General features: G+C 65.1%; 1 protein-coding gene across 3 annotated transcripts in view; it reads left to right on the forward strand.

Moving 5' to 3' along the window:
- Window positions 1–26567, forward strand: part of DNMT3A (DNA methyltransferase 3 alpha) — a 36290-nt gene extending 9723 nt beyond the window's left edge. For 2 of the 3 annotated variants that reach the window (XM_082480590.1, XM_082480592.1), the window contains 19 exons: window positions 9044–9383; window positions 12956–13002; window positions 13939–14085; window positions 19244–19456; window positions 19575–19733; window positions 19816–19923; window positions 20483–20639; window positions 20834–20983; window positions 21257–21301; window positions 21686–21765; window positions 21962–22074; window positions 23117–23300; window positions 23398–23482; window positions 23852–23997; window positions 24276–24602; window positions 24704–24789; window positions 25311–25380; window positions 25620–25738; window positions 25866–26567. In XM_082480590.1, the coding sequence (XP_082336716.1) occupies window positions 9044–9383; window positions 12956–13002; window positions 13939–14085; window positions 19244–19456; window positions 19575–19733; window positions 19816–19923; window positions 20483–20639; window positions 20834–20983; window positions 21257–21301; window positions 21686–21765; window positions 21962–22074; window positions 23117–23300; window positions 23398–23482; window positions 23852–23997; window positions 24276–24602; window positions 24704–24789; window positions 25311–25380; window positions 25620–25738; window positions 25866–26007 (2718 nt within the window). In that variant the 3' untranslated portion in view covers window positions 26008–26567. The remainder of the gene's footprint in view (window positions 1–9043; window positions 9384–12955; window positions 13003–13938; window positions 14086–19243; window positions 19457–19574; window positions 19734–19815; window positions 19924–20482; window positions 20640–20833; window positions 20984–21256; window positions 21302–21685; window positions 21766–21961; window positions 22075–23116; window positions 23301–23397; window positions 23483–23851; window positions 23998–24275; window positions 24603–24703; window positions 24790–25310; window positions 25381–25619; window positions 25739–25865) is intronic. The other variant, XM_082480591.1, reaches the window with a different exon arrangement.
- Window positions 26568–26772: the final 205 nt, after the last annotated feature.

The following is a 26772-nucleotide window of genomic DNA, read 5'->3' on the forward strand; positions in this document are numbered from 1 at the left end:
CCTGCGCACGGGCAGCGGCAGCCGGACGGGGGGTCTGCGCGGCAGCCGGAGGGGATGCACCATGGTAAGCGACACGTCCTGTGTCCCCCCCCACCCCAGCCCCCTTCCCGGCAGCCCCGTGGCAGGGGAGGGTGGGCACCGCGGCAGCTCCGCGAGCACGCCGGGCTCACGCCAAGCTCGGCATTTGCTGCCTGGCGCGTTGCCACCGTACGGTGCACCCTGGGACATGGAGTTTTCTGGCGGCGGGGCAGGAGGGGTCCCTGCAGCCATCTGCCCTCTGTGCCACCCTGGCACCGCACCAGCCCTGCGCCACAGCCCCCGGCACCCGTGGGGAGCTGGGAGGGCCGGGGCAGAGGTGGGGGCGAGCGGCGGTGCAGGGAAGGAGCCGGTGGGCTGCCAGCGTCCCTTGGCCAGGAGCAAACCTGGGGGCTCTCCCTCCCTCCCGGGCATCCCCCAAAGCCCCCGACGCTCCCGGCTTCTTGCAAGGTCTCTGCTGGGGGTGCTGGGGGGGACGGACGGGGGAGGGAGGCGGGCGTGGGGCTGGGGGTGCAGGAGCTCGCGGAGGCGAGCGTGGGGTGCGGGAGCTTGTGGGGGTGAGCGTGGGGCACAGGATGCACAAGCTCGCGGAGGCGCGCGTGGGGGTCGGGGGGGGCACAATCTCGCGGAGGCGAGCGCAGGGCACAGAAAACAGGGCCGGGTGCCGCCTCCTCAGCACCCGGCACCGGGAGGCACCGGCAGCGCCCACGGGTGTCTGTGCTTAGGGCATTCGGCCCCCGGTGCTGGGGGAGGGGGGTGAGGGCGGGATGGGCACCCCAAGCCCGTGGGCAGCGTACGGGGTCTTGGGGGGAGGTACGGTGCCGGTGCCCAAATGGCTCCGCTGTGCCGCGCTGGCGAGGGCCGAGCCCCAGGGGTGGGGAACCCACACGGGAGGGGACCCAGCGCTCCCCCGCGCTGCGGTGGCGGGGCCGACCGGAGGCAGAGCCCACCCTGCCACGGCTGCGCCGCGCACCCGGCTGTCGCAGTGACGCAGCAGCACTTTCACTCTCCTTTGCCACGGAAACCGCCGAGCCGGGCTGCTCCTCTCGCTCTGACTCCACTCCCACTCCCAACAGCCCGTGCCGTGCCGTGCCATGCCGTGCCGTGCCGTGCCATGCCATGTGGCTTCCCCGGGGCTGGCGGCACGGCAGGGGACCAGTGATGCCATCCCCAGCCCTGCAGCCCAGCTTGCGCGCTCGGCACTGCCGTCTCCTGCGCTCACGTCGGCGCCGTCTGTCACGCGGGCACGCGCCGGGGCCCGGTGTGCCCGTGAGCACTGGCGCAGACGGTCCTCCCCCGTGTCTCACGCTCGCGCACGCTCGCCGCTCTGTCGCGGCACTCGCCAGCCAGGGCCGGCTGCACGTTTCCTGCGGGTGCCAGCTCCGCCGGTCGCACATGCACACCCGCCTGTCGCACACATCGGCACCGCCGGTCGCACACGGGTGTTGACATTGCCCATCTGTCACACGCGTGTGCACATCACAGGCTTTGGCTGTGCCTGTCACTCTTTCCCACTCTCACAGTCGCGGTGGGCCGCGTTTGTGTGTGTCACACTTGCACACGTGTCTGCACATGGGGTTGTCACAGGGCCTGGCTCTGCCTGTCACCTGTACACACACACATGCGTGTCGTGGTCCCCGGCTCTGCCTGTCATGCGCACACGCACACGGCCATCCTGTGTTGTGCAGAGCAGTCAACGCGCCACAGGGACGGGATGCCATCCCGAGGGACCGGCACAGGCTGGAGAAGTGGCCCCGTGTGATCCTCCTGAGGGCCAACCAGGCCAAGTGCAGCATCCTGCACCCGGGGGGGGGGGCAGTTCCCGGTCCCAGCACAGGCTGGGGATGGAGGGATGGAGAGCAGCCCTGCCGAGAGGGGCTCGGGGGTGCTGGGGGGGAAAGCTGGCCAGGAGCCGGCACCGTGCACTGGCAGCCCAGCGAGCCCCCGGCATCCCGGGCTGCATCCCCAGCAGCGTGGCCAGCAGGGCCAGGGGGGGTTGTGCCCCTCTGCTGCGCTCTGCTCTGGGGAGACCCCCCCCAGTGCTGCCTCCAGCTCGGGGGCCTCAGCACAGGAGAGACATGGAGCTGGTGGAGCGGGGCCAGAGGGGGCCCCGGAGATGCTGGGAGGGCTGGAGCCCCTCTGCTGGGAGGACAGGCTGGGAGAGGTGGGGGGGTCAGCCTGGAGAAGAGAAGGCTCCACGGAGACCTTATTGTGGCCTTCCAGTGCCTAAAGGGGCTCCAGGAGAGCTGGGGAGGGACTTTTTTACAGGGGCATGGAGTGATAGGACAAGGGAGAATGGCTTCAAACTGAAAGAGGGGAGATTTAGATTAGATACTAGGAACAAATTTTTCATTTTGAGGGTGGTGAGCCCCTGGCGCAGAGTGCCCCGAGGAGCTGTGGCTGCCCCATCCCTGGAGGTGTTCAAGGCCGGGTTGGACGGGGCTGGGAGCAACCTGGGCTGGGGGGAGGTGGCCCTGCCCAGGGCAGGGGGGACACTGGATGGTCTTCAAGGTCCCTTCCCACCCAAACCATTCGATAATTCAGTGATTCTACGTTCCCGCTCCCCACGGGGACAGGAGTGAGGGAGTCCCAACTCTGGCCCCACACTACAGCGTTGCAGCACAGGAGAGCCGGGCAGGATGGGCAGCTCCAGTGTCCCCTCTGCACTGGGGATATCCTCACCGACATGGGGACTGGGGCAGCTGGCTGACATCCCAGCTTGTCCTTGTCCGGAAGGTACCGCAGCATCATGTCATGGTCCTGAGGGTGTCATAGCCACATGTCATGCTCCTGTGGGTGTTGTGGTGTTGTGTCCTGGTCCTGAGGGTTCCATGGCCGCTTGTCCTGGTCCTGAATGTGTCATGGCATTGTGTCCTGGTCCTAAGGGCATTGAGATATTTTGTCCTAGTCCTCAGGGTTTCATGGTCGATTGTCCGGGGCCTGAAGGCGTCATGGCAGCATATCCATGTCCTTGTCGTGTCATTTCCTTGTGGCTTGGTCCTAAGGGTGCCGTGGCATTGTATCCAGGTCCTCATGGTGCCACCTTCATTTATCTTGTTCCTTGAGGGTGACGTGGAGCTGTGTCGTGGTCCTAAGGGCATCATGGAGGTCTGTCCTGGTCTTGAAGGTTTCATGGCTGTTTGTGCAGGTCCTGAAGGTGTCATGGCAGTGTATCCAGGTCCTCGTGGTGTCATGTCCTTGTATCTTGGTCCTGAGTGTGCCGTGGTGTCATATCCTGCCCCTGAGGGTGTTCATTGCAACATGATCTGCTCCTCAGGGTGTCATGGCAGTGAGACCTGGTCCTGAGTGTGCCATGGAGGTGTGTCTTGGTCCTGAGGGTGTCTTGACCACTTGTCCTGGACCTGAAGCCACCATGCATTGTGTCCTGGTCCTGAGGGCACCGTGGCCTTGTGTTCTGGTCCTGTGAGTCTCATGGCTCCATGTCGTGGTCCTCATGGTATCACCTCCATTTGTCTTGGTCCTCAGGGTGTCATGGCAGCTTGTCCTGGTCCTAAAGGTGCCCCAGCATTGTGTCCAGGTCCTCATGGTGTCACATCCTTGTGTCTTCGTCCTGAGGATACTGTGGATTTATGTTCTGTTTCCTAAGTGTGTCATGGTCTTGTGTCCCGGCCCAGAGGATGTCATGGCAGAGTGTCCTATTCCTTAGGGTGTCAAGACAGCATGTTCTGGTCCTGAAGTTGCCATGACAGTGTATCCAGGTCCTCGTGGTGTCACCTACTTCTGGTCCTATCATGTCCCTCTCTCCGGGTCCTGAGGATGCCATGTCATTGTGTCACGGTCCTGAAGGTGTTATTGTAATGTGACCGGCTCCTGAGGGTGCCATGGGAGCATGTCCTTGTCCTGATGTTGCCATGTGTCATGGTCCTAAAGTTCCCATGGTGTTTTGTTTTGGTCCTGAGGATGCCATGGTGGTGTATCCTGGTCCTCAGGGTGACACAGTGGTGTGTCTTGTGTCATGAGGGTGTCACGTCCATGTGTCCTGGTCCTGAGGATGTCACCGTATTGTGTCCTGGTCCTGAAGGTGCCACGGCACTATTTCCTGGTCCTCAGTGTGTCACATCTGTGTATCCTGGTCCTGATGGTTTCATGGCCATTTGTCCTGACCATGAAAGTCTCACAGCATTGCGTCCTTCTCCTGAAGGTGCCATAGCAGTATATACTGCTCCTCAGGGTGTCATTGCCGTGTGTTGTTATCCTGAGGTTGTCGTGGCATTGTGTCCCACTCCTGAGGATCTCATGGCACCGTGTCCTATTCCTGAGAGGGTCATGACGTTGTGTCTTGATGATGAGGGTGCTGTGGCTGTGTGTCCTTGTCCCGAGGGCATCGTGACAGCATCTCCAGCTCCTGAGGGTTTCAAGACATTGTGTCCTGTTCCTGAGGGTGACATGATATTGTATCCTTGTCCTGAGGGTGTCATGGTTGTGTATCTCAGTCCTGAGGGTGCTGTGGCTGTGTGTCGTGGTCCTGAGGAGGTCATGGCTGCATGACATTTTTTTGCAGGTGCCCTGGCATTGTGTCCTCATCATGAGGGTACCATGACTGTGTGTCCTCGTCATGAGGGTGCCATGCCATTGTGTCTATGTCCTGAGAGTGTCACGTTGTTGTGGTTTAACCCCAGCTGGCAACTAAGCCCGACCCAGCCACTCGGTCGCCCCCCCAGTTGGGGTGGGGGAGAGAATCAGAAGGGTAAGTGAGAAAACTCGTGGGTTGAGATAAAGACAGTTTAATAGGTAGAGCAAAAGCCGCGCACGCAAGCGAAGCAGAACAAGAAATTCCTTCCCCGCTCCCCACAACAGGCGGGTGCTCAGCCATCCCCGGGACAGCCGGGCTCCATCGCACCTAACGGTGACTTGGGAAGACAAACGCCATCACTCTGAACGTCCCCCCTTCCTTCTTCTTCCCCAGCTTTATATCCTGAGCGTGACATCTCATGGCATGGAATATCCCTTTGGTCACTTGGGGTCAGCTGTCCCGGCTGTGTCCCCTCCCAGCTCCTTGTGCCCCCTGGCCCATCGCTGGTGGGGTGGGTTGAGGAGCAGAAGAGGCCTTGACTCTGTGCAACCACTGCTCAGCAGTAACGAAAACACCCCTGTGATATCGACGTTGTTTTCAGCACAAATCCAAACAGCCCTGTGCCAGCTACTGTGAGGAAAAGGAACTCTACCCCAGCCCAAACCAGCACGTTCTCCACCCCTCATCCCATAGCATTTAGGACAGGCCCAGGTCCCACACTGTCCAGTACATCCTCATTAACCTCCACCACTCACCCTTCCCATCCTTCGATATCATACACACAGCATTCCCCTTGTCTGTGGGCCACCCCTGTGAAACGTCTGTAAAATGTCCATAGAAGTCCACAAAATGTCCACTGAGTTCATTTAGTCCATGACTTTGGGCTCCATCCATTACGGTGGCTGCTCGGGACAGGAGAGGTGGGGTGTTGAGTGGCAAACACCCTTCGGTTGGGCACCGAAGCCAGCTCAGGCCAGCCAGGTCACTGCTGCGCTGGCGCCGCTTCTTGTGGGGCTCATCCTCCCTTGGGTCAGGTGGGTCCTGTGAGAGTCATTCCCAGAACATGCAGCTGAAATCCTGGGTTGCAACAATTTTAAAGTATTTCCATTACAGTCTCCATCCCTGGTCCCTTCGGACCAAACCATCGGGTCTACCTTTGCAATGAACGCCTCCCCTTGCTCCTGCTCTGGCGGGGTCGTACCCAGGGACCGCAGTCCCTTAGGGGTACCTGCTCCAAGTGGAGCCTTGTCCATGGCCACAGCCTCTCCAGGGGTGGATCTCCTGCGGCATAGACTTATCCACAGTCACAGTCACTTTGAGGTGCGCCTGTTCCAGCATGGCCTTCTCCATGGGCCGCAATGCCTTCAGAGATGTACCTGCTCCAGCATGGCTTTCTCCATGGGCCGCAATGCCTTCAGAGATGTACCTGCTCCAGCATGGCTTTCTCCATGGGCCGCAATGCCTTCAGAGATGTACCTGCTCCAGCATGGCCTTCTCCATGGGCCGCAATGCCTTCAGAGATGTACCTGCTCCAGCATGGCCTTCTCCATGGGCCGCAATGCCTTCAGGAGTGACCCTGCTCCCATGTGGCCTTACCTGTGGCTGCAGTCCCTCCGGGGACATACCTGCTCTGTCGTGGGCTTGTCCATGGCCACACGCTTTGAGGTGCTCCAGCATGACCTCATGCGCAGCCACTGATGCTTCAAGGTGTACCTTCTCCAGCATGGACCACAGAGCCGCTCGCTCACTCCCCCCACAGTGGGACAGGAAAGAGGAAAGGAAGAGTAAAAGCAAGCAAACGTGTGGGTCAAGGTGAGGGTTGTTTAATAAGAGAAGAAGTGGGAGAAGAGGGAAAGAAGACAACAACCCAAGTGATGCAAAGGCCATCACTCACCACCCATGGGTCGATCAGATGTCTAACTTACCCAAACTCCCTCCCCTCCCTTTTTTATTGCTGATGGTGATGTTACGTGGCGTGCAATATCCTCAAATCATCGAATCACAGAACAGTTTGGGTGGGAAGTCACCTTCAAAGGTCATCCAGTCCCCTCCCCTGCCCTGGGCAGGGCCACCTCCCCCCAGCCCAAGTTGCTCCCAGCCCCGTCCAACCCGGCCTTGAACACCTCCAGGGATGGGGCAGCCACAGCTTCTCGGGGCACCCTGCGCCAGGGGCTCACCGCCCTCACAGCCAAGAATTTCTTCCTTATATCCAGTCTAAATCTCCCCTCTTCCAGTTTAAAGCCATCACCCCTCATCCTGTTGCCACAGGCCCTGCTGAAAAGTCTGTCTCCATCTTTCTTACAAGCCCCCTTGAGGGACTGGAGGGGATGTGCCGTTGGTTGGGTTGGGTCAGCTGCCTGGTTGTGTGACATGGCACGGTGTCCTGGTCCTGAGGGCATCATGGTTGCGTATTTTGGTCCTGAGGGTGCCATGGCTGCGTCCTGGTCCTGAGGGTGCCATGGCTTTGTTTTCCTTATCCAAAGGATGCTGCGGCTGTGTGTCCTTGTCCCGAGGGCATCGTGACAGCATCTCCAGCTCCTGAGGGTTTCAAGACATTGTGTCCTGTTCCTGAGGGTGACATGATATTGTGTCCTTGTCCTGAGGGTGTCATGGTTGTGTATCTCAGTCCTGAGGGTGCTGTGGCTGTGTGTCGTGGTCCTGAGGAGGTCATGGCTGCATGACATTTTTTTGCAGGTGCCCTGGCATTGTGTCCTCATCATGAGGGTACCATGACTGTGTGTCCTTGTCGTGAGGGTGCCGTCCCGTTGTGTCCTAGACCTGAGTGTGTCATGGCAGTGTGTCCTGGTCCTGCAGGTGCCATGGCACCGTGTCCAGGTCGTGAGGGATATGGCAGTTTTTCCTGATCCTAAGGATTTCATGGCACCATGTCCTAGGCGTGAGGATGTCATGGCTGTGTGTCCCTGTCCTGAGGGTGCCAATACAGCATGTCCTGGACCTGAGGGTGTCATTGCAACATGAGCTGTTCCTGAGGGTGCCATGGCAGCAGTCCTGGGGGAACCATGGCACCATGTTCTGGCCCTGAGCATGTCGTGCCACCGTGTCCTGGTCCTGAGGGTTTCATGACAGCACGTCCTGGTACTGGGAGTATGTCTGTGTCCTGGTCCTGGAGGTGTCATGATATTGTGTCCTGGTCCTGAGGGTGCCTTGGCCATTTTTCCTGGTCCTGAGAGTGTCATGACATTGTGTCCTGGTCCTGAGGGTGTCATGACCACTTGTGCTGGTCCTGAGGGTGTCACAGCTTTGTATCCTGGAACTGAAGGTGCCTTGACAGTGTGTCCTGGTCAGAAGTGTGTCATGGCAGTGTATCCTGGTCCTGACGATGTCATGTCCGTGTGTCTTTGTCCTAAGAGTGCTGTGGCACTGCATTCTGGTCCTGAATATGTCATGGCCATGTGTTCTTGTCCTGAGGGTGCCACTGCAGCGTGTCCTGGTCCTGAGGATGTTTGTGGCAGTGTCTCCTGGTCCTGAGAGTGCCATGGCAGCATGTCCTAGTGCTGAAGGTGCCATGACCACGTGTCCTGGTCCTGAGGGAGTCACAGCAGTGTGTCACGGTCCTGAGGGTGTCATGGCAGCGTGTATTGAACCTTGATGGTGCCATGGCCTTCTCTCCTGGTCCTGAGGTATCCATGGCAGAGTGTCATGGTCCTGCAGGTGCCATGGCTGTGTGTCCTGGTCCTGAGGGTGTCACAGCTGTGTGTCCAGGTCCTAAAGATGTTGTGCCACCATGTCCTTGTCCTGAGGATGCCATGGCAATGTGTCCTGCTCCTGAGGATGTCCTGGCAGCATGTCCTGTTCCTCAGGGTGCCATGTCTGTGTGGCCCAGTCCTGAGGGTGCCATGGCAGTATGTCCTTGTCCTGACAGTGCCACGGCAGCAAGTCCTCATGCTGAGGGTGTCACTGCCGCGTGTCCTGTTCTGGATGATGTCACGTCTATATATCCTGGTTCTGTGAGTGCCATGGCATTGTGTGGTGGTCCTCATGGTGTCATGACAGCACGTCCATGTCCTGAGGGTTCCATGGCCACGTGTCCTGGTCCTGAGGGTGCTGTTGTAGCCCCGTCCCGCCCTGGGGCACCCTGCCAGCTCTGGCAGCCCACGGGTGCCCAGCGTGCCTGAGATGCAGGAGGTGGAACTTGGTCTTTTTGGCGTAATGCACTTTTGTCCCCAGATTGTCACCGCGTCATGGAGCCGTGTCTCTGGGGATCTGGGCGGTGGTCCTGGAGATACCCTTCGTGCTGTGACATCTGCGGTGGTGGGGAATCGGGGTCAGGGCAGGGGGATGGGGACGGGGTCTGGATGGGGCTGGCCGCCATGAGGTGGTGCAAGGGCTCCCGCCGTGGGTCCGGTGGCGGTGGCCCGTGGTGCCACAGTGGGGTGCGGGCTGGGGGCGCGAGGTGGCCGTGCCCCCCCCGCCAGCACCCGCTGCAGCTCCTTTCCCTCTCCTTCTCGGCAGGTGGAAAGCAGTGACACCCCCAAAGACATCGCGGCCGTCCCCAAGTGCCCCCCGCCCTGCCCGGAGGCCAGCCCTGCCGAGCCGCTGCCCAACGGGGACGTGGAAGGGGACAGTGCCCAGTGGAAGGGCGCGGAGGAGGGCGGCGCGAGCCCCAAGGGCGGGCGCCCCGAGGAGGACGAGACGGAGAGCCTGCCGGACGGCGAGACGGGCCGGGCGCTGGAGAACGGCCGCTGCACCCCCAAGGAGGGCCTGGACGCCCCGGCCGATGAGGGTGAGCTGGCCCCTTCCGACCCCCAGAAGAAACGCGGGAGGAGGAAACTCCTGGAAGCCGCAGAGAAAAGTAAGACCTTAGCGTTGAGGGCTCCCGGCTGCGGGGCTGCGGCTCTGCCCGCGGTGCCGCCGGCGCCCGCTGCGCCCCTCCGGGGACCCCCGGCTCCCACCGCCCTGCCCGGCATGCCGTCCCCGGGAGGGCTCCGGTTGCAGCGGCTCCCGGGCTGGGGAGCGCTGCCAGAGGAGGAGGAGGAGGAGGAGGAGGAAGGGCTGAGCGGGATTTGGGGTGGGGGCAGCAGATGGGAGCGGGGGGCTGCCCTCGCATGCCGCCCTCCCCGCCAGGTCAGTCGGTCGGTCAGTCCTCGTCCCGCCGCTGCAGGTGCCCCACGGCACCAGCGGAGCCCCCGCCTGCCCCGGAGCGTGCCCACCACCGCCGGCACTTGTGGCGCTTCGCCCGGCAGCCCTGCACGTGCCGGGGACAGCGCGGGCGGCACGTGCGTGGTGCGGTGCTGGAGCCAGGCTGCCCCGGTGCCGAGGAGGCGCCAGCTCTGGTGCCGGTGCTGCTCTGGGTGTCACGGGCAGGAGGCGGTGGGCTCAGCGCCGCGCTGAGGGTCTGCCCCAGGCACCAGCATGGACTGGGAGCGCCCAGCTCGGCAGGGAACGTCCTGGGGGTCCCGCTGGACACCAAACCAAGCGTGAGCCGGCAGCAGGTCCTCATGCAACGAAGGTGAACGGTGTCCTGGGCTGCATTAGGTGCATTTGCCACCGGTTGAGGGGACCACCCCGGGGGTGGTGGGTCCGGCGCTGGGCTCCCCAGTGCAGGAGGGACATGGATGGACCGGGGAGAGCCCAGCGAGGGGCCACCGGGACACTGAGGGACTGGAGCATCTCTGCGGTGGGGAGAGGCTGAGGGCGCTGGGACTGCTCCGCCTGGAGCAGAGCAGGTCGGGGGCTCCAATCCGTGCGGATGAACCCCTGCGCGGGGGGATGGAGAAGAGGGAGCCCGGCTCTGCCAGTGGTGCCGGGACCGGGGGCTGTGGGCATATGCTGTCCCCCGGGAGGGTCCCTCTGGGCCCCGGGACACGCTGCTCGGTGCGCGGGTGACACGGGCAGGGGCTGCCCAGGGCTGGAGGGGGGTCTCCATCCCTGGGGACTCTGGTCGTGGCGCTGGGCAGCAGCTCCGGGTGGCCCGGCCGGAGAGGGGGGAGACCCCAGCGGGGCCCGTCGGGGTGTTGTGCCCGTGACCGCAGGTGCAGATCTGTGGGTGCAGTGTGGGGAGGGCTCCCATGCAGACCCCAATGCCGTGGCCACCTCAGGCAGGAGCAGCTCCGCTCTCCGCAGCTGGAAGGGGGTGCCCGGCTCTGGGGCAGCTCTGGGGGTGGATGGAGAGAGGAGAGGATGGGATGGGATGGATGAAGCTGGGAGAGGCTGGGATGGATGGATGGAGAGGGGAGAGGATAGGATGGGATGGATGGAGGGATGGATGGAGGGATGGATGAATGGATGGAGGGGGAGAGGCTGGGATGGGATGGACAGAGCTGGAAGAGGCTGTTGTGGGTGGATGGATGGATGGATGGATGGATGGATGGATGGATGGAGGAGGAGAGGCTGGGATGGAGCTGGGAGAGGCTGGTAGGGATGGATGGATGGATGAGTGGATGGATGGATGGATGGATGGATGGATGGATGGATGGATGGATGGATGGAGAGAGGAGAGGCTGGGATGGGATGGGATAGGATTGGATGGATGGAGAGGGGAGAGGCTGAGCTGGATGTTGCAGGGCTGGGATGGAAACGAGCGCTGCAGATGCTGCTGCAGTCACGAGGCGCGGAGCAGGCAGCTGAGGGAGCAGAGAAGCCGTAGCCCTCAGCGCAGTACAGACGGTCGGGGGGAGCTCGCTGTGCCACGCGTGCTGCGGTCGGGCAGGTGTCATGGTGCAGCCCCAGCACCAGGCTGACCATGGCGGCCGAGGGGAGCCGGACCAGACGGGCTGAGCCCGTGTCACTCAGCGCAGCATGTCCCGATGCAGGGACCAATGTGGAGTGGGGTGGAGACAGCCCCGGGGGTGCACTGCCGCCGGCTGCCGTGTGTGGCACAGCTCTGGATTCACATCCGGGAAGGAGCAGGCACCGGTGGGAACGTGAGCACAGTGCGATGAGCGTGGGTGCTGTGAACGTGGGCGCCATGAACAGGTCAGGCTTCACCTTCCAGCCCATCGTCCCGCAGCCTGACCTGCCTGCGGGGCTGTTGCGCGTGGTGCTCATCCTCCTGCTCCTCTCACCGTGCAGGCGGAGCAGCGGCTGGTCCTTGGTCCTTGGTGCAAGGTCTTGGTCCGAGGTCCTTCAGCTCGGGGGTCCTCGTGCCTGCAGGCTCTCCCGGGGCTCCCCCACCCCCTCGTCCCGCGCTCCTGCCTCCATCGCTGGGTCCCCCTCTGCCCACACTGGCTTTTCCCCTCTCGCCGCCCTCCGGCGATGCAGCACGGTGCCCAGGACCTGCTCTTCCGGCGCTGCCCAGCCACCGCTTACTGGCCGCCCTGTCACATCTGCTGTCCCCCCCACAGTCCCCTCCCTGCCAAAATCCCCGGTGGGGGAATTCGGGTGGGATCCCACCCTTGGCCGGTAACCGCGTCCTGGCCCCTCGGCGCAGCCGGCCGGCAGAGCACAGTGCATGGTGCTGCCGGGAGCCGAGGCGGGGGGCTTTGCCGAGCCTTGGCCGTGCCGGCCATGTGGGGGATGTTCCGGCAGGGAGCTGCAGCCACGGGGCCACCGTGCCCCGTTGCAGGAAGGCACTGCGGCAGCCCCGGCACCAGTAATGTCCCGGCACTGGGCTCTGTGCCACGTGGCCACGCGGGCAGGGCAGCAGAGGGGTGGGGGTGACGCCGGCTGCATGCCCCCAGTTCAATCGGTGCCCCCCCGTTGGACCAGTCCCAGTGCCTATGTTGCTGGACCCAGTGACGGAGGGGACTGGTGTCCCAGAACAGGCCAGGTCCCCTCTCCTGTGCCTCAGTGTCCCCACCTGTGGGCAGGTTGCCTGGGTACCCCCGCGGCATGCACACACTCCTACCCCCCACCCCGCATGGACCCAGAAAGCTCCAGTCCCCCAGTGTCCCCCTCTGTCCCCCAGTGTCCCCTGCTGTCCCCCAGCACGCAGAGCAGGGCTCTCAGCCGCTCTCGTGCCCGGGCATCGCTGCTCCTGGGGCAGGGACTGGGTACCACGGGGGTCAGGTCCCCAAGTGCCGGCTGCAAGGGACGGTCCGGGTGTCAGGCAGGGCTGGGTGGGCGTCCGGGGAGGGGGGGACACACGGTGGCTGCAGCAGAGCCCGGAGGACCCAGGGGACATGCAGCAGGACAGGGTGCGTGGTCAGGGGTGCGCCGCGCCTCGGCACGTACCTGGGGATGTACCCACGCCGTGCTCCTCCCCTGCCCGGACCCCCGGACCCCCAGGTCCCCCTGGACCCCCCGAGCCCCCCGGCTGGGCTGCGGGGAGGGGGTGCGGGAGCAGCCGGCTCACGTCCCGGCAGCCGGCATCCCCCCGGGAAGCACGGCGGCGATGGGCGCCCTTCCCCGGGCCGGGGGGTCCCGGGAGGGCCCCCGTGTCGCTGCCGTGCCCCCGCTGAGGGCGCCTCTCTGTTCTGTGTGCAGGCAAGGAAGAGAAGGAAGAAAACAACTTCGACACCCTGAAAATGGAGGCAAGTATGCGCCGAGCCACCCGCCGCGGCACCCACCGGCCACCGCGGCTCTCAGTGCCCGCAGAGCCGGCACCCCCATCCCGCAGTGCCAGCGGCCGTGGGGAGCTGCCGGGACGGGGTCCGCGGTGGGATGGGAGTCGTGGGCTCCTGTGCCCCGGCACAGCCGGGCTCTGGGTGGCACTGAGCGGTGAAGCCCCTCCGTCCAGCCCTGCCCGCGGCGCCCGGTGTGCCCGTGCTGAGCCCCCCGTGCCCGGGCAGAGCATGTCAGCCTGCGGCAGAGCTGTGCCGGCGGTGCCCATCGCGGTGCAGCCAGGCGCGGTGCAGCGCCCGGCCCTGGTGCAGGCGGGTCCTGGTGCAGGTGTGGGCTGGAGCACGTGTGTGTGCACGTGCGTGCACATGTGTGTGTGTGTGTGTATGTGTGCATGTATGTACGTGTGTGTGCGTGTATGTATGTACATGTGTGCATGTGTGTGTGTGCGTGCGTGTGTGCACACGTGTCTGCATGTGTGTGCATCTGTGTGTACATGTGTGTGTTCGTCCACGAGTGTGTGCACATATATACAAGTGTGTGCACATGTGTATGCATGTGTGTGTGCGTGTGTGCACACACGTGCATGCAGGTGTGCACGTATGTTTGTATGCACGTGTGTGTGCATACATGGGTGCACATTTGTGTGTACATGTGTGTGTGCACGTGTGCGTGTGTGTACGTGTGTGTGCGTGTGTATAGGCGTGTGCGTGCCCCATGCCCATCTCCCCCGGCCCGTCCCAGCGTGCACAGCCGCGGTGCCCCCTCCATCCCCCGGACAGCCCCACTCCGTGTGTCCCCCCGAGCCCTGCCTGTCCCAGCACCGGCTCCCACCGCGCTGCCATCCCCGGTGCCCACGGTGGCGCCGGACCCACAGCCTTCACCGCGCTCTCTCTCCCCTGGCGCAGGGCTCCCGCGGGCGGCTGCGCGGCGGGCTGGGCTGGGAGTCGAGCCTGCGGCAGCGGCCGATGCAGCGGCACACCTTCCAGGCCGGGGACCCCTACTACATCAGCAAGAGGAAGCGGGACGAGTGGCTGGCGCGCTGGAAGCGGGAGGTGAGGAGCCGGACGCCGCCAGAGCGCGCGGTGGTGGTGGGGCGCGGCGGTGATGCCGGGCTGGGGTGGGCTTGCGTGGTGCTGCGTGGTCTGAGCACCGCATGCCCTGCGGTGTCTGTCCGTCTCCGCGGCTCCCACAGCTAATTGCGGCATCGCTCCGGCAATAGAGCACTCTGCCATGCGCCGGCAGTGCTGGGGCCACCGGCGGCATAAGGGGCGGTCAGCTCCGGGTTGGGGATTTGGTTCGCTTCTCACACCTGTGACCCTCCCCAAGGGACCACCATAAGCCGGTGACCAGGAGCCCAGTGTGCGCAGCCGCCGTTGCGGGCAACGCAGGGCCCTTCTTCCTCCCGCGGGATGTGCCGGGATGTGCCGTTCCTCTGGTTTCCCAGGGAACCAGCACGTGCCATGACGCAGCCGCGATCGGCCAAGCCGAGGGCAGCGGCACAGGCCGGGGGTGGCGGGAGCCCCCGGCGCAGTGCTGCAGCAAACCGCTGTGCCGACAGCCGCTCGGGGGGTGCCATGGAGTGGGGGCTCTGTGGGAGCCCCGGGGGTCCCGTCCCCAGCGGCGTCCTCCCCCCCCCCCGTCACCCCCTTCTCTGCGTCGTTCCCACTGCCAGCGGGTCTCCCTGGCAACAGGTCCCCTCGCGCCACCGGCAATCTATTTATAGCCCCGCGCTGCTGAGCGCCGTCACGCTGGCACTGCGCGGGGTCGGGGTGGGGGGGAGGCTGGCACGGCCGGGGGTCCTGCAGGGCACGGCTGGCATGGCACGGCATCCCCGTGGGGCACAGGGCACAGCTGGCACGGCCCGGGTGTCCCTGCAGGACACAGCAATGGCAGGTCCCTGCCACCATGTCCCCATGGGGCACAGGACGCGGTTGGCACAACCACAGTATCCCGGTGGAGACATGGGTCGGCTCCTCGGGGGGGGACGCACGGGCACAGGGGGCCCCACCGCACCGGGTGGAGGGCACGGGGGGTGACTGCCGGTGACACAGGGCTCTGCGTGAGGCTGCTGGCGTGGGCAGAGGGTGCCGCCGGCGGGACGGGCACCCCCGGCGCAGATGGGCTATGTGCCAAATGCGTGGTGTGGCGGTCGGGGTTCGGTGCCCCTGCCGGGCGCGGGGGGCACCAGCAATGCCGGTGTTCGCCCACAGCACCCACAGATGGGCCCCGGCGCCGGGGGCCGCAGCCACAGGACGGTGGTGGGTGCGCCGGCAGCGCCCGGCCGTGCCGCACCGCTCCATGCCAGGCATGGGGGGCAAACCGCAGCTCGGCACAGCCGGGGGGCCGCGGTGGCTGCAGCCTCCAAGTGACGGTTTTCCGGCACGGGGTTCTCTCGCCAGCAGAGCTGCAGATGCGGGTCAGCCAGAACCGCACCACAGCCAAAAATAACTGCTGTAAAATGCTAAAAAAAAAACAAATCTTCCTGCGGGGAGTCGCTGGGCCCCGAACAATGGCCGCCTCAGCCGCCTTTCGGTCCCGTCTTTTTCTAATAAGAATAAGTGTTTTCTTTTCATTCCCGGGAGAAAGCCTGGCACGTTTTGGGCGGGATCGGCCCCTTTTCCCCCGATCTCGGCTGCCAACCGCCCGCGGGCGGCGTGTGCCCGGCACCAATTGTCACTTACGGTGGTGTCAGCGATGCGGCCCCCAGGGACGGGGGACAGGATGTGCCACCCACGGCTCGGACGGCTCCGTGGCGGGGGAAGCCGTGTCCCTTCCCTTCCTCCGGTGAGCCCGTGCCCAATGCCACCCGCACTGGCTGTGCCGGATGCGGTGCTGGCCATGCCCTCGAGGGATTAGTCCCAGCAGCTCAGCTGGGGTCACCGTGGCATGGACGGGGACAGCCTGTCCCCCTCCAGCCTTCCCCCCGCAGCCTCCACGGGCTGTCGTGCCGGTCGGCACCCCCAGGTGCAGCCAGCGCAGTAGTGTCCCGGTGCGGGCGCTGGCACTTGCCCGTCCGCACCGGGACACCGTCGGCCGGGCCCCGGCTCCAACTGAGCCCCCCTGAGGCTGCTGGGGCAGGGGGTGGGGATGGGATGGGATGGAATGGGATGGGGATGGGGATGGAGATAGGGATGGGGATGGGATGGGGATGGGATAGGGATGAAGATGGGGATGGGATGGAGATGGGGATGGGGATGGGATAGGGATGAAGATGGGGATGGGATGGAGATGGAGATGGGGATGGAGATGGGGATAGGGATGGGGATGGGGATGGGATGAAGGTGGGATGACGATGAAGATGGAGAAGGTGATGGGAATGGGGATTGGATGGGGATGGAGATAAGGATGGGGGTGGGGATGGGGCAAGGACAAGGACAAGGACAGGATGGAGGTGGGGGTGGGACAGTGGATGGGGATGGGGCTGAGGATGGGGGTGGAGGCAGGGACAGGGACGGGGACAGGGACAGGGACAGGGACAGGGACAGGGGCGAGCCGTGCCCCTGCCCTCCGGCCCGGCTTATCTCTGCGCTAACGACCGCAGGATGGGACATTTCCTCCCCCTCCCCGGGGACAAAGCCGACCCCCCTCGGTCACCCCCGGGCTCGGGCCGGGCCCCACCGACCCCCTGGGGGGGTGGGGGGGTGGGGGGCTGGGCAGAGGGGCTCTGCCGCCATCCCCCCTCCGGCCCCACAGCATCCCGGGGGGTGACGGCCATCCCCGGGGGGGTGACGCCATCGGCCCTTTGTCCCACCGCTCTGCAATACAAAGGGGACCCGGAGCCACCGCTGGGACCGGGTGATGCGGCGCCAGACCAGTGTCCGGACTGGTCTGAACTGGGTGATGTGGTCCCAGACCGGTGTCTGTACTGGGCTAAACTGGGTGATGTGGCCCCAAACCCATATATGTACTGGGCTGTGCTGGTGATGTGGTCCCATACCAGTGACAGTACTGGGCTGAACTGGGTGATGCAGTCCATGACCTGTGTCTATACTGGGCTGTACTGGTGATGTGGCCCCAGACTGGTATCCGTACTGGTCTGAACTGGATGATGTGGTCCCAGATCAGTGTCCGTACTGGTCTGAACTGGGTGATGTGATCCCAGATCAGTGTCTGTGCTGGAATGAACCGGGTGATGTGGCTCCAGATTAGTGTCTATACTGGGCTGTACTGGTGATGTGGTGCCAAACCAGTGTCTGTCCTGGTCTGAACTTGGTAGTGACCCCAGACCCATGTCCATACTGGTCTGAAGTGGCTAATCTGGTCCCAGACCGGTGTCCGTACTGGTCTGAACTGGTGATGTGGTCCCAGACTGGTGTCTGTACTGGGCTGAACTGGGTGATGTGGTCCCAGACCGGTGTCCGTACTGGTCTGAACTGGTGATGTGGTCCCAGACTGGTGTCTGTACTGGGCTGAACTGGTGATGTGGCCCCAGACCCGTGTCCGTACTGGGCTGAACTGGTGCAGCGGGGCAGGTGCCAGCCCCCAGCAGCCGCCCAGTCCCCAGCTGGTGCGCCAACTGGGGGAGCCGTTCCGGCGGGGGGCTGCGTGTCGCGGAGCCCCCCGGGCGGATTCCTGCCGTGCCGGGGCGAGGCCCCCCGCGGCGCCGCCGCCCCCCGCCCGTCCCGCCGCTCCGCCGCACAAAGGGGCCGGGGGGGGCCGCGGCCCCGGGGGGGACAAAAGGCGGCGGGGAGGGCCGGGCCCAGCCCGGACGGGAGCGCTGCCGGCGGGCCGGTGAGTACCGCGGGGGCAGCGGGGCCGAGACGAGCCGGACTGGGCCGCAGGGAGAGAACCGGGCCGGGCCTAGCCGAGCGGGGCCGAACCGAGCCGAGCGGGGCCGAACCGAGCCGAGCGAAGCCGAACTGAGCCGAGCGGGGCCGAACTGAGCCGAGCGGGGCCGAACTGAGCCGAGCGGGGCCGAACTGAGCCGAGCGGGACCGAACCGACCCGAGCGTGGCCGAGCAGAACCGAGTGGAGCCGAACCGGGACGAGTGCACCCGAGTTGCCGACCCGACCCGAACGAGGCTGACCCGGCCCGACCCGAGTTACCGGGGCGAGTTGCCGAGCGGGGCCGGGCCGGGCCGGGCCGGGGGCGGTGTGGGGGGGTGCCGAGTCGGGCTGTCCCCCCCGGCGCCGCGCGGCCCCTCCCCGCCGCAGCCAACCAGCCGGGCCGGGAGGCACCATGTGACCCGGGATCCCAGACAAAGAACCGCCGGGCCTGCCCCCGCGGCCCGGGTCGGACCGGCTCGGCTCGGACCCGATCGGACCGGCACAGTCCGGCTCGGCTCGGCTCCAACTCGGCTCAGTTCGGACCGGCCCGCCGCGGCGCCCAGCCCGCATGGGTAGGTGGCCACCGCGGGGAGGGTGGCTCGGACCGGCTCGGCTCAGTTCGGCTCGGCTCGGCCCGGCCCGACTCGGCTGAGTTCGGCTCCGCTCGGCTCAGTTCGGCTCGGCTCGGCTCGGCTCGGGCGGGCTCGGCTGTGTTCGGCTCAGTTCGGCTGCGCTCGGCTCAGTTCGGCTCAGTTCGGCGGCGCTCAGTCAGGCCCGGCCCGGCCATGGCAGTTCAGCACACTCGGCCCGGGGGCAGCGGGTGCCCGGGCAGGGGGAGGCCCGCGGGGCTGAGAGGTGGGGGACACCGGGCGACCCCCAGAGGGTGACACGGGTGCGGGGGGGTCCCGGGACAGAGGCCGAGCGTCCGGGGGGGGGCTGGGGCTGGGGCTGGAGGGGCCCGGGGAGGGACAGGCCCCCCCAGGGGACGGGCCTTGGGGGAGGGGATGCAGGGCTGTGTGCTCGGGGGGGGAGGGGGGGGGGCAGGGATGGAGCCATCGCTCCTCTGGCATCGCCGGGGGCCACCTCCTGGGGGAGGCAGAGCAGGGGCAGCCCCTTGGAGGGAGGGGGGCGGCTGCCGCCTCCTTATCCCCCCCCCGGCAGTGTTGCAGATGCTCCCCGAGCCATCCCCTCCCGACCTGAGAGGGAAACTGAGGCACAGGAGCCCCCCCAAGCCACACCGGGGCAGGGTGGGGGGGCCCACGCTACCCTAGGGGGCTGTGCAATAGCACCCGCTGCTTGTTGGGGGCTGCCCTGGGGGGCTGCCCGGCCCATGGCCGGGTCTGGGTGGTGCTGTGCCCCCCCAGCAGCACCCTGCCCACATCTGGGGGTGCCGAGTGAGCGATGCCCCACGGCCCTGACCAGCTCGTGTTGTCTCCCCCCAAGGCGGAGAAGAAGGCAAAGGTGATCGCCGTGATGAACGTGGTGGAGGAGACGCCGCGGGCAGAGCCCCAGAAGGAGGAGGAGGCCAGCCCCCCTGCCTCGCAGCAACCCACCGACCCCGCCTCGCCCAACGTGGCCACCACGCCTGAGCCGGTGGTGGCCGACGCCGTCGACAAGAACACCTCCAAGTCAGCCGACGACGAGCCCGAGTACGAGGTGAGGGCAGGGCCGGCCAGGGAAGTGTGGGGGGGAGGCGTTTGCAGGTCTGCTGCCCCCCAGGGACATGAGCACCCTGACATCTTCTGACACCCCCTTGTCCTCTCTCCTGGGGCAGGACGGCCGCGGCTTCGGCATCGGCGAGCTGGTGTGGGGCAAGCTGCGCGGCTTCTCCTGGTGGCCCGGGCGCATCGTCTCCTGGTGGATGACGGGCCGGAGCCGGGCAGCCGAGGGCACCCGCTGGGTGATGTGGTTCGGGGACGGCAAGTTCTCAGTGGTAAGTGGCACCCATGGGGTGGGGGTCCAGGCAGCTCTCCCCCATCCCCAGGCATCCTCACAGCTGCGTCCCCATCCTCCAGGTCTGCGTGGAGAAGCTCCTGCCACTCAGCTCCTTTGCCAGCGCCTTCCACCAGGCCACCTACAACAAGCAGCCCATGTACCGCAAAGCCATCTATGAGGTGCTGCAGGTGAGCGCCGGCCGGTGGCTGCGGGGTGGCACTGGCTCCCCAGCAGCGTCATGTTTGGGGCAACATCAGTGCCCAAGTGGGTCCGTCGTGCCAGCCCTGGGCACGGTGCGTGGGAGCAGGCAGCTGCCCTCTGCCCTGCCAGGACCCGGCCCTGCCTCGCCTCCTGCGCCCAGCAGTGTCCTGGGGGGCACAGGATGTCTCTTAAAAGGGTGGGGGAGATCTGAGGGACTCCCTAGGGAGATACTGGGGGGCTCTTGAGGCCTTTTGGGGAGGCTGGGGGCAGGTTGGGGTCTCTAAGCGTCTCTGGGGAGTTGCTGAGGTCCCTGTGGGGTGATGCTGGGGGGGTCCTGGCTCTCTAGGGGGCTCTTGGCAGTGCTGGGAGGTGTTTGGGTTACTTGTGGGGTGATAGTGGGGGGGTCTGGCCACATAGGTCCCTTTGGGGCCTGGGGGCTACCTGGCTGAGCAATGTGGGCAGTGTCTGGAGCAGCTGGGGGGGTGCTGAGGATGGGGACCGCTTCGGCTGGGTGGGTGACGGCCGGGCCTGCGGCTCCCCTGGCAGGTGGCGAGCAGCAGAGCGGGCAAGATCTTCCCAGCATGCCCCGAGAACGACGAGACGGACACCTCCAAGGTGGTGGAGATCCAGAACAAGCAGATGATCGAGTGGGCCCTGGGCGGCTTCCAGCCCTCCGGCCCCAAGGGCCTGGAGCCCCCCGAAGGTGAGAAGGGGGAGGCACAGGGACCCTCAGCCATCGGCTGCGGCATGTCTGGGGCAGCAGTGTCTTGGGCAGAGGAAGCACCGTGGGGCTGGCAGGTCCTGGGGGGCAGATAGATCTCCCTGCGGGGCATGAGGCTGCTGATGGGTCCCCTGCTGATGAGACCCCACTGATGGGACCACGCACACCCCTTGCAGAGGAGCGAAACCCCTACAAAGAAGTTTACACGGAGATGTGGGTAGAGCCTGAAGCAGCTGCCTACGCACCGCCCCCACCCGCCAAAAAACCCAGGAAAAGCACAACGGAGAAGCCCAAGGTCAAGGAGATCATCGACGAGCGCACCCGAGGTACCGCCCGGGGGGTCGGGGATGTGCCTGCAGGATTTGCTTGGCCATGACCCTGCCAGGGCTCGGTCCCAGTGCCAGGAGGGCCGTGCTCACCGGGGGGGGCTGTGGGGTGAAGGCTGCTCTGTGCCCAGGTCCCCTTCATCGGGGACCTTCCCTCCCGGGGAGTCCCCTACCTTTGTTTTTCCCTGTGGGGGCTGCGTGGAGGGGACCTGGCTGGGGCAGGGCCGGCGCCAGGCAGGACCCCCCCACCCTGACACCCGTCTCCCTCCTCAGAGCGGCTCGTGTACGAGGTCCGGCAGAAATGCAGGAACATCGAAGGTGAGTGTGGGGCTGGGGTGCACCCTTCCCCCGGGTACGGGGTCCCACCCCAATTCTGGTTGCGGAGCCAGGAGGCAGAGGGGGCTCGGAAGGTCAGGGGGGGCCCAAGAGGCCGGAGGATCGGCTCGTCCTGTCCCTCAGCCTGGCTGGTGGCAGAGACAGCAGCGGATATGATGGTGGGCTGCTCTGGACAGTGATGGGGACCCATGGGACACTGCCTGGAGCTGGGGTCACTGGCATGGGAAGGGCTGAGGCCGGGGATGGAGCGAGGCAGGGCTGGGGGGGGGGGGTCTGGCTGCTCCCCGCATGCTGGGCTCACCCCAGTGTGGGGTGCTGGCATGCCAGGCAGACCCTGGGGGTAACATCTCCCCTCCTGCCCTCCAGACATCTGCATCTCCTGCGGGAGCCTCAACGTGACCCTGGAGCACCCTCTATTTATCGGAGGAATGTGCCAAAACTGCAAGGTACGGTACGGCACGGTGCAGGCAGCCCCAGTACCAGGCGGGCACAGACAGGTCTCCCCAAACACCCTGTCCCGGAGGTCTCCCTGCCAGACCCCTCTGCCAGGAGCTGCCCCATCGGCCTCGCAGCGGTGTCCTGGCGTGCGTCCCTGATGCAGGGCTTGGGCCGCACTATGCTCACACCTTGGTTCTCCCCCAGAACTGCTTCTTGGAGTGCGCGTACCAGTACGACGATGATGGCTACCAGTCCTACTGCACCATCTGCTGCGGCGGCCGCGAGGTGCTCATGTGCGGCAACAACAACTGCTGCAGGTTCGGGGCCACCGTCCCAGCATGGGGCTGGGGAGGTTTCCATGATGCCATGGTCCTGGTGTGGGACTGGGGAGGTTTCGGTGATACTCTGGTTCTGACATGCGGCTGGGGGAGGTTTCGGTGATGCCGCAGTCCCAGCATGGGGCTGAGGAGGCTTTGATGATGCCACGGTCCTGGCATGGGGTTGGGGAGGTTTCAGTGATGCTGCAGTCCCAGCATGGGGCTGAGGAGGCTTTGATGATGCCACAGTCGTGCCATGGGGTTTTGGTGATGCCAGTCCTGGTGTGAGGCTGGGACATTTTGGTGATGCCCCAGTCCTGGCATGGTGCTGGGGAGGTTTTGGTGATGCCCTGGTCCTGGTGTGGGACTGGGGGGGGGGGGGGCGTTGGTGATTCTGCAGTCTGATGTGGGGCTGGGGATGTTTTGGTTGTGCTTCAGTACTGGCATCGGAATTTGGTGGTGTCAGTCCTGGTTTGCGTCTGGGACATTTCGGTGATGCCACAGTCCTGGTGTTGGTCTGTGAAGGTCGTGGTGGTAGTACCACAGTTCTGTTGTAGGGCTTTTGGTGATACCCCCAGTCTTGGCTTGGGGCTGGGGAGGTTTTGGTGATGTCCTGGTCCTCGCATGGGGCTGGGGAGGTTTTGGTGATGTCCTGGTCCTCGCATGGGGCTGGGGAGGTTTTGGTGATGTCCTGGTCCTCGCATGGGGCTGGGGAGGTTTTGGTGATGTCCTGGTCCTGGTGTGGGGCTGGGAGGTATTTTTGGTGATGCCGTAGGTCCCAGCTGCAGGTAGTCTTTGCATGAGGCTGGCGGAGGTTTGGGCAGTGCAGCAGGTATTGGTGTGCTGCTGGCCTTCGAGGGGCACGGTGGCAGCGTGGCCTTAGTCCTGCTGGGCAGCACAGCTGGCTGAGACAGCGTGACCGTGCCGGGGGGCACCGTCCCCCACCGCTACCTGCGCTCACCCCCCAACATCCCAGAGCGGGGATGGGATGCTGCTGGGGGGGCACTGGCCCCAGCCCCACCGCTGATACCGGCTCCCACAGGTGCTTCTGCGTGGAGTGCGTGGACCTGCTGGTGGGCCCGGGGGCAGCCCAGGCAGCCATCAAGGAGGACCCCTGGAACTGCTACATGTGCGGCCATAAGGGCGTCTACGGGCTGCTGCGGCGGCGGGAGGACTGGCCCTCACGCCTCCAGATGTTCTTTGCCAACAACCACGACCAGGAGTTTGTGAGTGCCCTTGCAGCAGGACCCCCCGGCCCCGGCCGGGCTCCCCGCTGCCCCCCATGTCCCCTCTCCCTGCCTGATGCCTCCCTGTGGCTTTCAGGACCCGCCGAAGGTGTACCCGCCGGTGCCGGCCGAGAAGAGGAAGCCCATCCGGGTTCTCTCGCTCTTCGATGGCATTGCCACAGGTGGGTGGGGGTCCCCAGCCCGACAGCCCCTGCTGAGACCCTCCTTAAGGCATGTTTGGGACCCGTGGGGGGGGCAGAAGGGAGTGGGGCGAACAGCCTGCCTGCACCCCACAACTGTCCGGCCCTGGGGTAGGGGTGTCCCGCACGCATCGGGGTGTCAGCGGTGGGTGGACAGACCTGTGCCGGCCACAGGACCGGGTATTCCCATGGGCAGCCCCCACCGTCTCCTCTGCCCCGGGCCCTGGGGGGGCGTCTGTGCTGGTGGGGGACAGGGGAGGGGAATGGTGCCGCTGACGGGGTGGGATTTGTTGGGATGGGGTAGGGGGACCATCGTCTGCATGCCGCCCACCCCAGCCCCGCTCCCCGCAGGCCTGCTGGTGCTGAAGGACCTGGGCATCCAGGTGGACCGCTACATCGCCTCCGAGGTGTGCGAGGACTCCATCACTGTGGGCATGGTGAGGCACCAGGGCAAGATCATGTACGTCGGGGACGTCCGAAATGTCACCCAGAAACACGTACGTCCTGCCCGCCCGGCCCCCTCGCGGCTCCCCCCTCCCTGCAGGCAGCAGGTCTCCACCCAAAGTGGTGTCCCTAAGATGGGTCTGGTCCCTTATCCTGCATCTCCCCACGTGATGGGCATCACTGGCACAGCCTCGCCATCCCGCCAGGGAGCTTGGCCACCATCCACCACCCCATGTGTCCCAGCTTCCCCTCCGGCCAGTGTGGTGTCCCCTGAATCGGCGGCAGTGTCCGGCACCGGCACCCGGCTCACCGGGAACTGTCCCTCTTGCAGATACAGGAGTGGGGCCCCTTCGACCTGGTGATCGGGGGGAGCCCCTGCAACGACCTCTCCATCGTCAACCCGGCCAGGAAGGGGCTCTACGGTAGGTGTCTCCCCACCAGGCTGGGGCTGGCCCTTGCCACTGGCCCCCCACCGCTGACACCAGCCCCTCTCACTCTCTCCTACCCAGAGGGCACCGGGCGGCTCTTCTTTGAGTTTTACCGCCTGCTCCACGAAGCCCGGCCCAAGGAGGGCGACGACCGGCCCTTCTTCTGGCTCTTCGAGAATGTGGTGGCCATGGGGGTGAGCGACAAGAGGGACATCTCACGCTTTCTGGAGGTGAGTGCTGGGGGATCGCCGAGTGCTGGGACCCCCAGGGTCCTGCCCTTGCCACCAGCTGCAGAGCCCCGCTGACTTCTCGCCCCTCGCCCTTCTCGCAGTCCAACCCCGTCATGATTGATGCCAAAGAAGTGTCTGCAGCACACAGGGCACGGTACTTCTGGGGGAACCTTCCCGGGATGAACAGGTTGGTGATAGCGCGCCAGGGCCACGCCGCTCGCCGCCTGCCGGTCACCCAGCCCCTGGTCTGGCACCGTCAGGGAGATGGAGGGAGGACGCTGCCGGGCGCTGTGGAAGGGGCCAGACCCCTGGGTCCTCCCCGCGCCCAAGTGTAGTTTGGGTGTACCCTGACTACGGTCACTGCTGGGTGAGAGCAGGAGGGGCTCACGAAGTGGTGCTGGGTGACAGCACACCCCAAAAGTGGTGGCCCCCACAGGAGGGGACTGGTCCTGTCCTTCCTCATGCTTATGGGGTGGCACGGAGGTGTCCCTCCCAGACAGGGGCCGTGGTGGCACATGGCTGGTGGCCACAGGTGGTCTCCCATGGGGATAGGCTGCTCCTGATGCAGTCCCCCCAAAACAGGCTTGGACACCCAGCGCCCCCCACCAGCCTGGAAGAGCTGCCCTGCGCCCGCCTGGGTGCCGGTGTGGGGACATGGAGACATGGCGCTGCCACCCCGCGCCCACACCCTGTCTCTCTCCCCCCCAGGCCACTCGCATCCACAGTCAACGATAAGCTGGAGCTGCAGGAGTGCCTGGAGCACGGCAGGATAGCCAAGGTCAGCCCCGGCCCACGGGATGCGGCCGGCGGGAGCAGGGACAGCGTGGCCATGGGGGCGGTGGGGTCCCCAGAGGTCCCAGACCCCTCGTGCTGCAGGGGAGGGGTCCCGCGAAGGTGGAGGGGGGACGCGGCGGTGGCACTGTCACCCTGGGATGGGAGTCCCCCTGCCTGCCCGCGCGCGCGCCAGGGGGGCTCCGTCCCGCCCCCCCCGGCCTGACGAGCCTCTGCCTCTTGCAGTTCAGCAAAGTGCGAACTATCACCACTCGCTCCAACTCCATCAAGCAGGGCAAGGACCAGCATTTCCCCGTCTTCATGAACGAGAAGGAGGACATCCTGTGGTGCACGGAGATGGAGAGGTACCGCGGCCGGCCGAGGGCTCACCGCGGGGCTGCGCACCAGGGGGGGATAGGCTGGCAGCACCGCGTCCCTCGGGGCCGGCAACCCCCTGACCCCCTTCCCCGTTGTGTCCCCGTGTCCCCGCAGGGTCTTCGGCTTCCCGGTGCATTACACAGACGTGTCCAACATGAGCCGCCTGGCCCGGCAGAGACTGCTCGGCAGATCCTGGAGCGTGCCGGTGATCCGCCACCTCTTTGCTCCCCTGAAGGAATACTTTGCCTGCGTTTAAGAGAGACAGACAGGAACTGGTGACACGGAGCGAGTCAGAAACAAAACCATCCACGCCAAGAGAAGTGAAAACACGGAATGAGAGAAGAGTCAGCACCCAGAAGAGAGACGGGATTTCGCAGCCCGATGGGAACCCGGCACACGTCTCCCCGAGCGAAAGGGTTCGGTGTCCTCTCCTGAATTTCCAATGTTCAGCTTTTAGCGTATTTAAAAAAAAAAAAAAAAAAAAACCTACGAAAATGACAAAAAAAAAAAGAAACAAAAAAAACGACAACAACAAACAACAACAACAAAACAAACAAAAAACCAAAACCATTTTTTTGGGGGGTAACCTTTTAATTTTCCGCTCTTTTCTGGCTGGGTTTTTCTGTTGGTTTGGTTTCCGCTTCTCGGAGCAGTGGGCGAGACGAGACGCCGTCGCCCAGCTCTGCTCTCGGAGGAGGGGAAACGGCAGCGGGAAACCCCAGCTGGGAGAGGCGGAGGCGAAGGAGAACCCGCTCCGTCTTGCGCCAAGCGTGCGCCGAGCTCGCCGCCCCGGCCGCCGGCCCGGCGAGCGTGGGGTTGGGGAGGGAGGGGGGGGTTGGGAGCGCGTAAGCGGCAGGGAGGCGCTCGGCCGGCTCCGCAACGCCCAGCGACTGAGCCTCACTCTTTTCCACCAGCACCGTTCACTGGTGATATGGAGCCAACCCAACTGGCAGGGAAGCCGAGAACACACACACCACAACACACACCTTTTCTACAGTATTTTGGGTGCCTACCACACAGG

Source organism: Vanellus vanellus (genome assembly GCF_965231255.1).
Source record: "Vanellus vanellus genome assembly, chromosome: 3".
NCBI lineage: Eukaryota > Metazoa > Chordata > Aves > Charadriiformes > Charadriidae > Vanellus > Vanellus vanellus.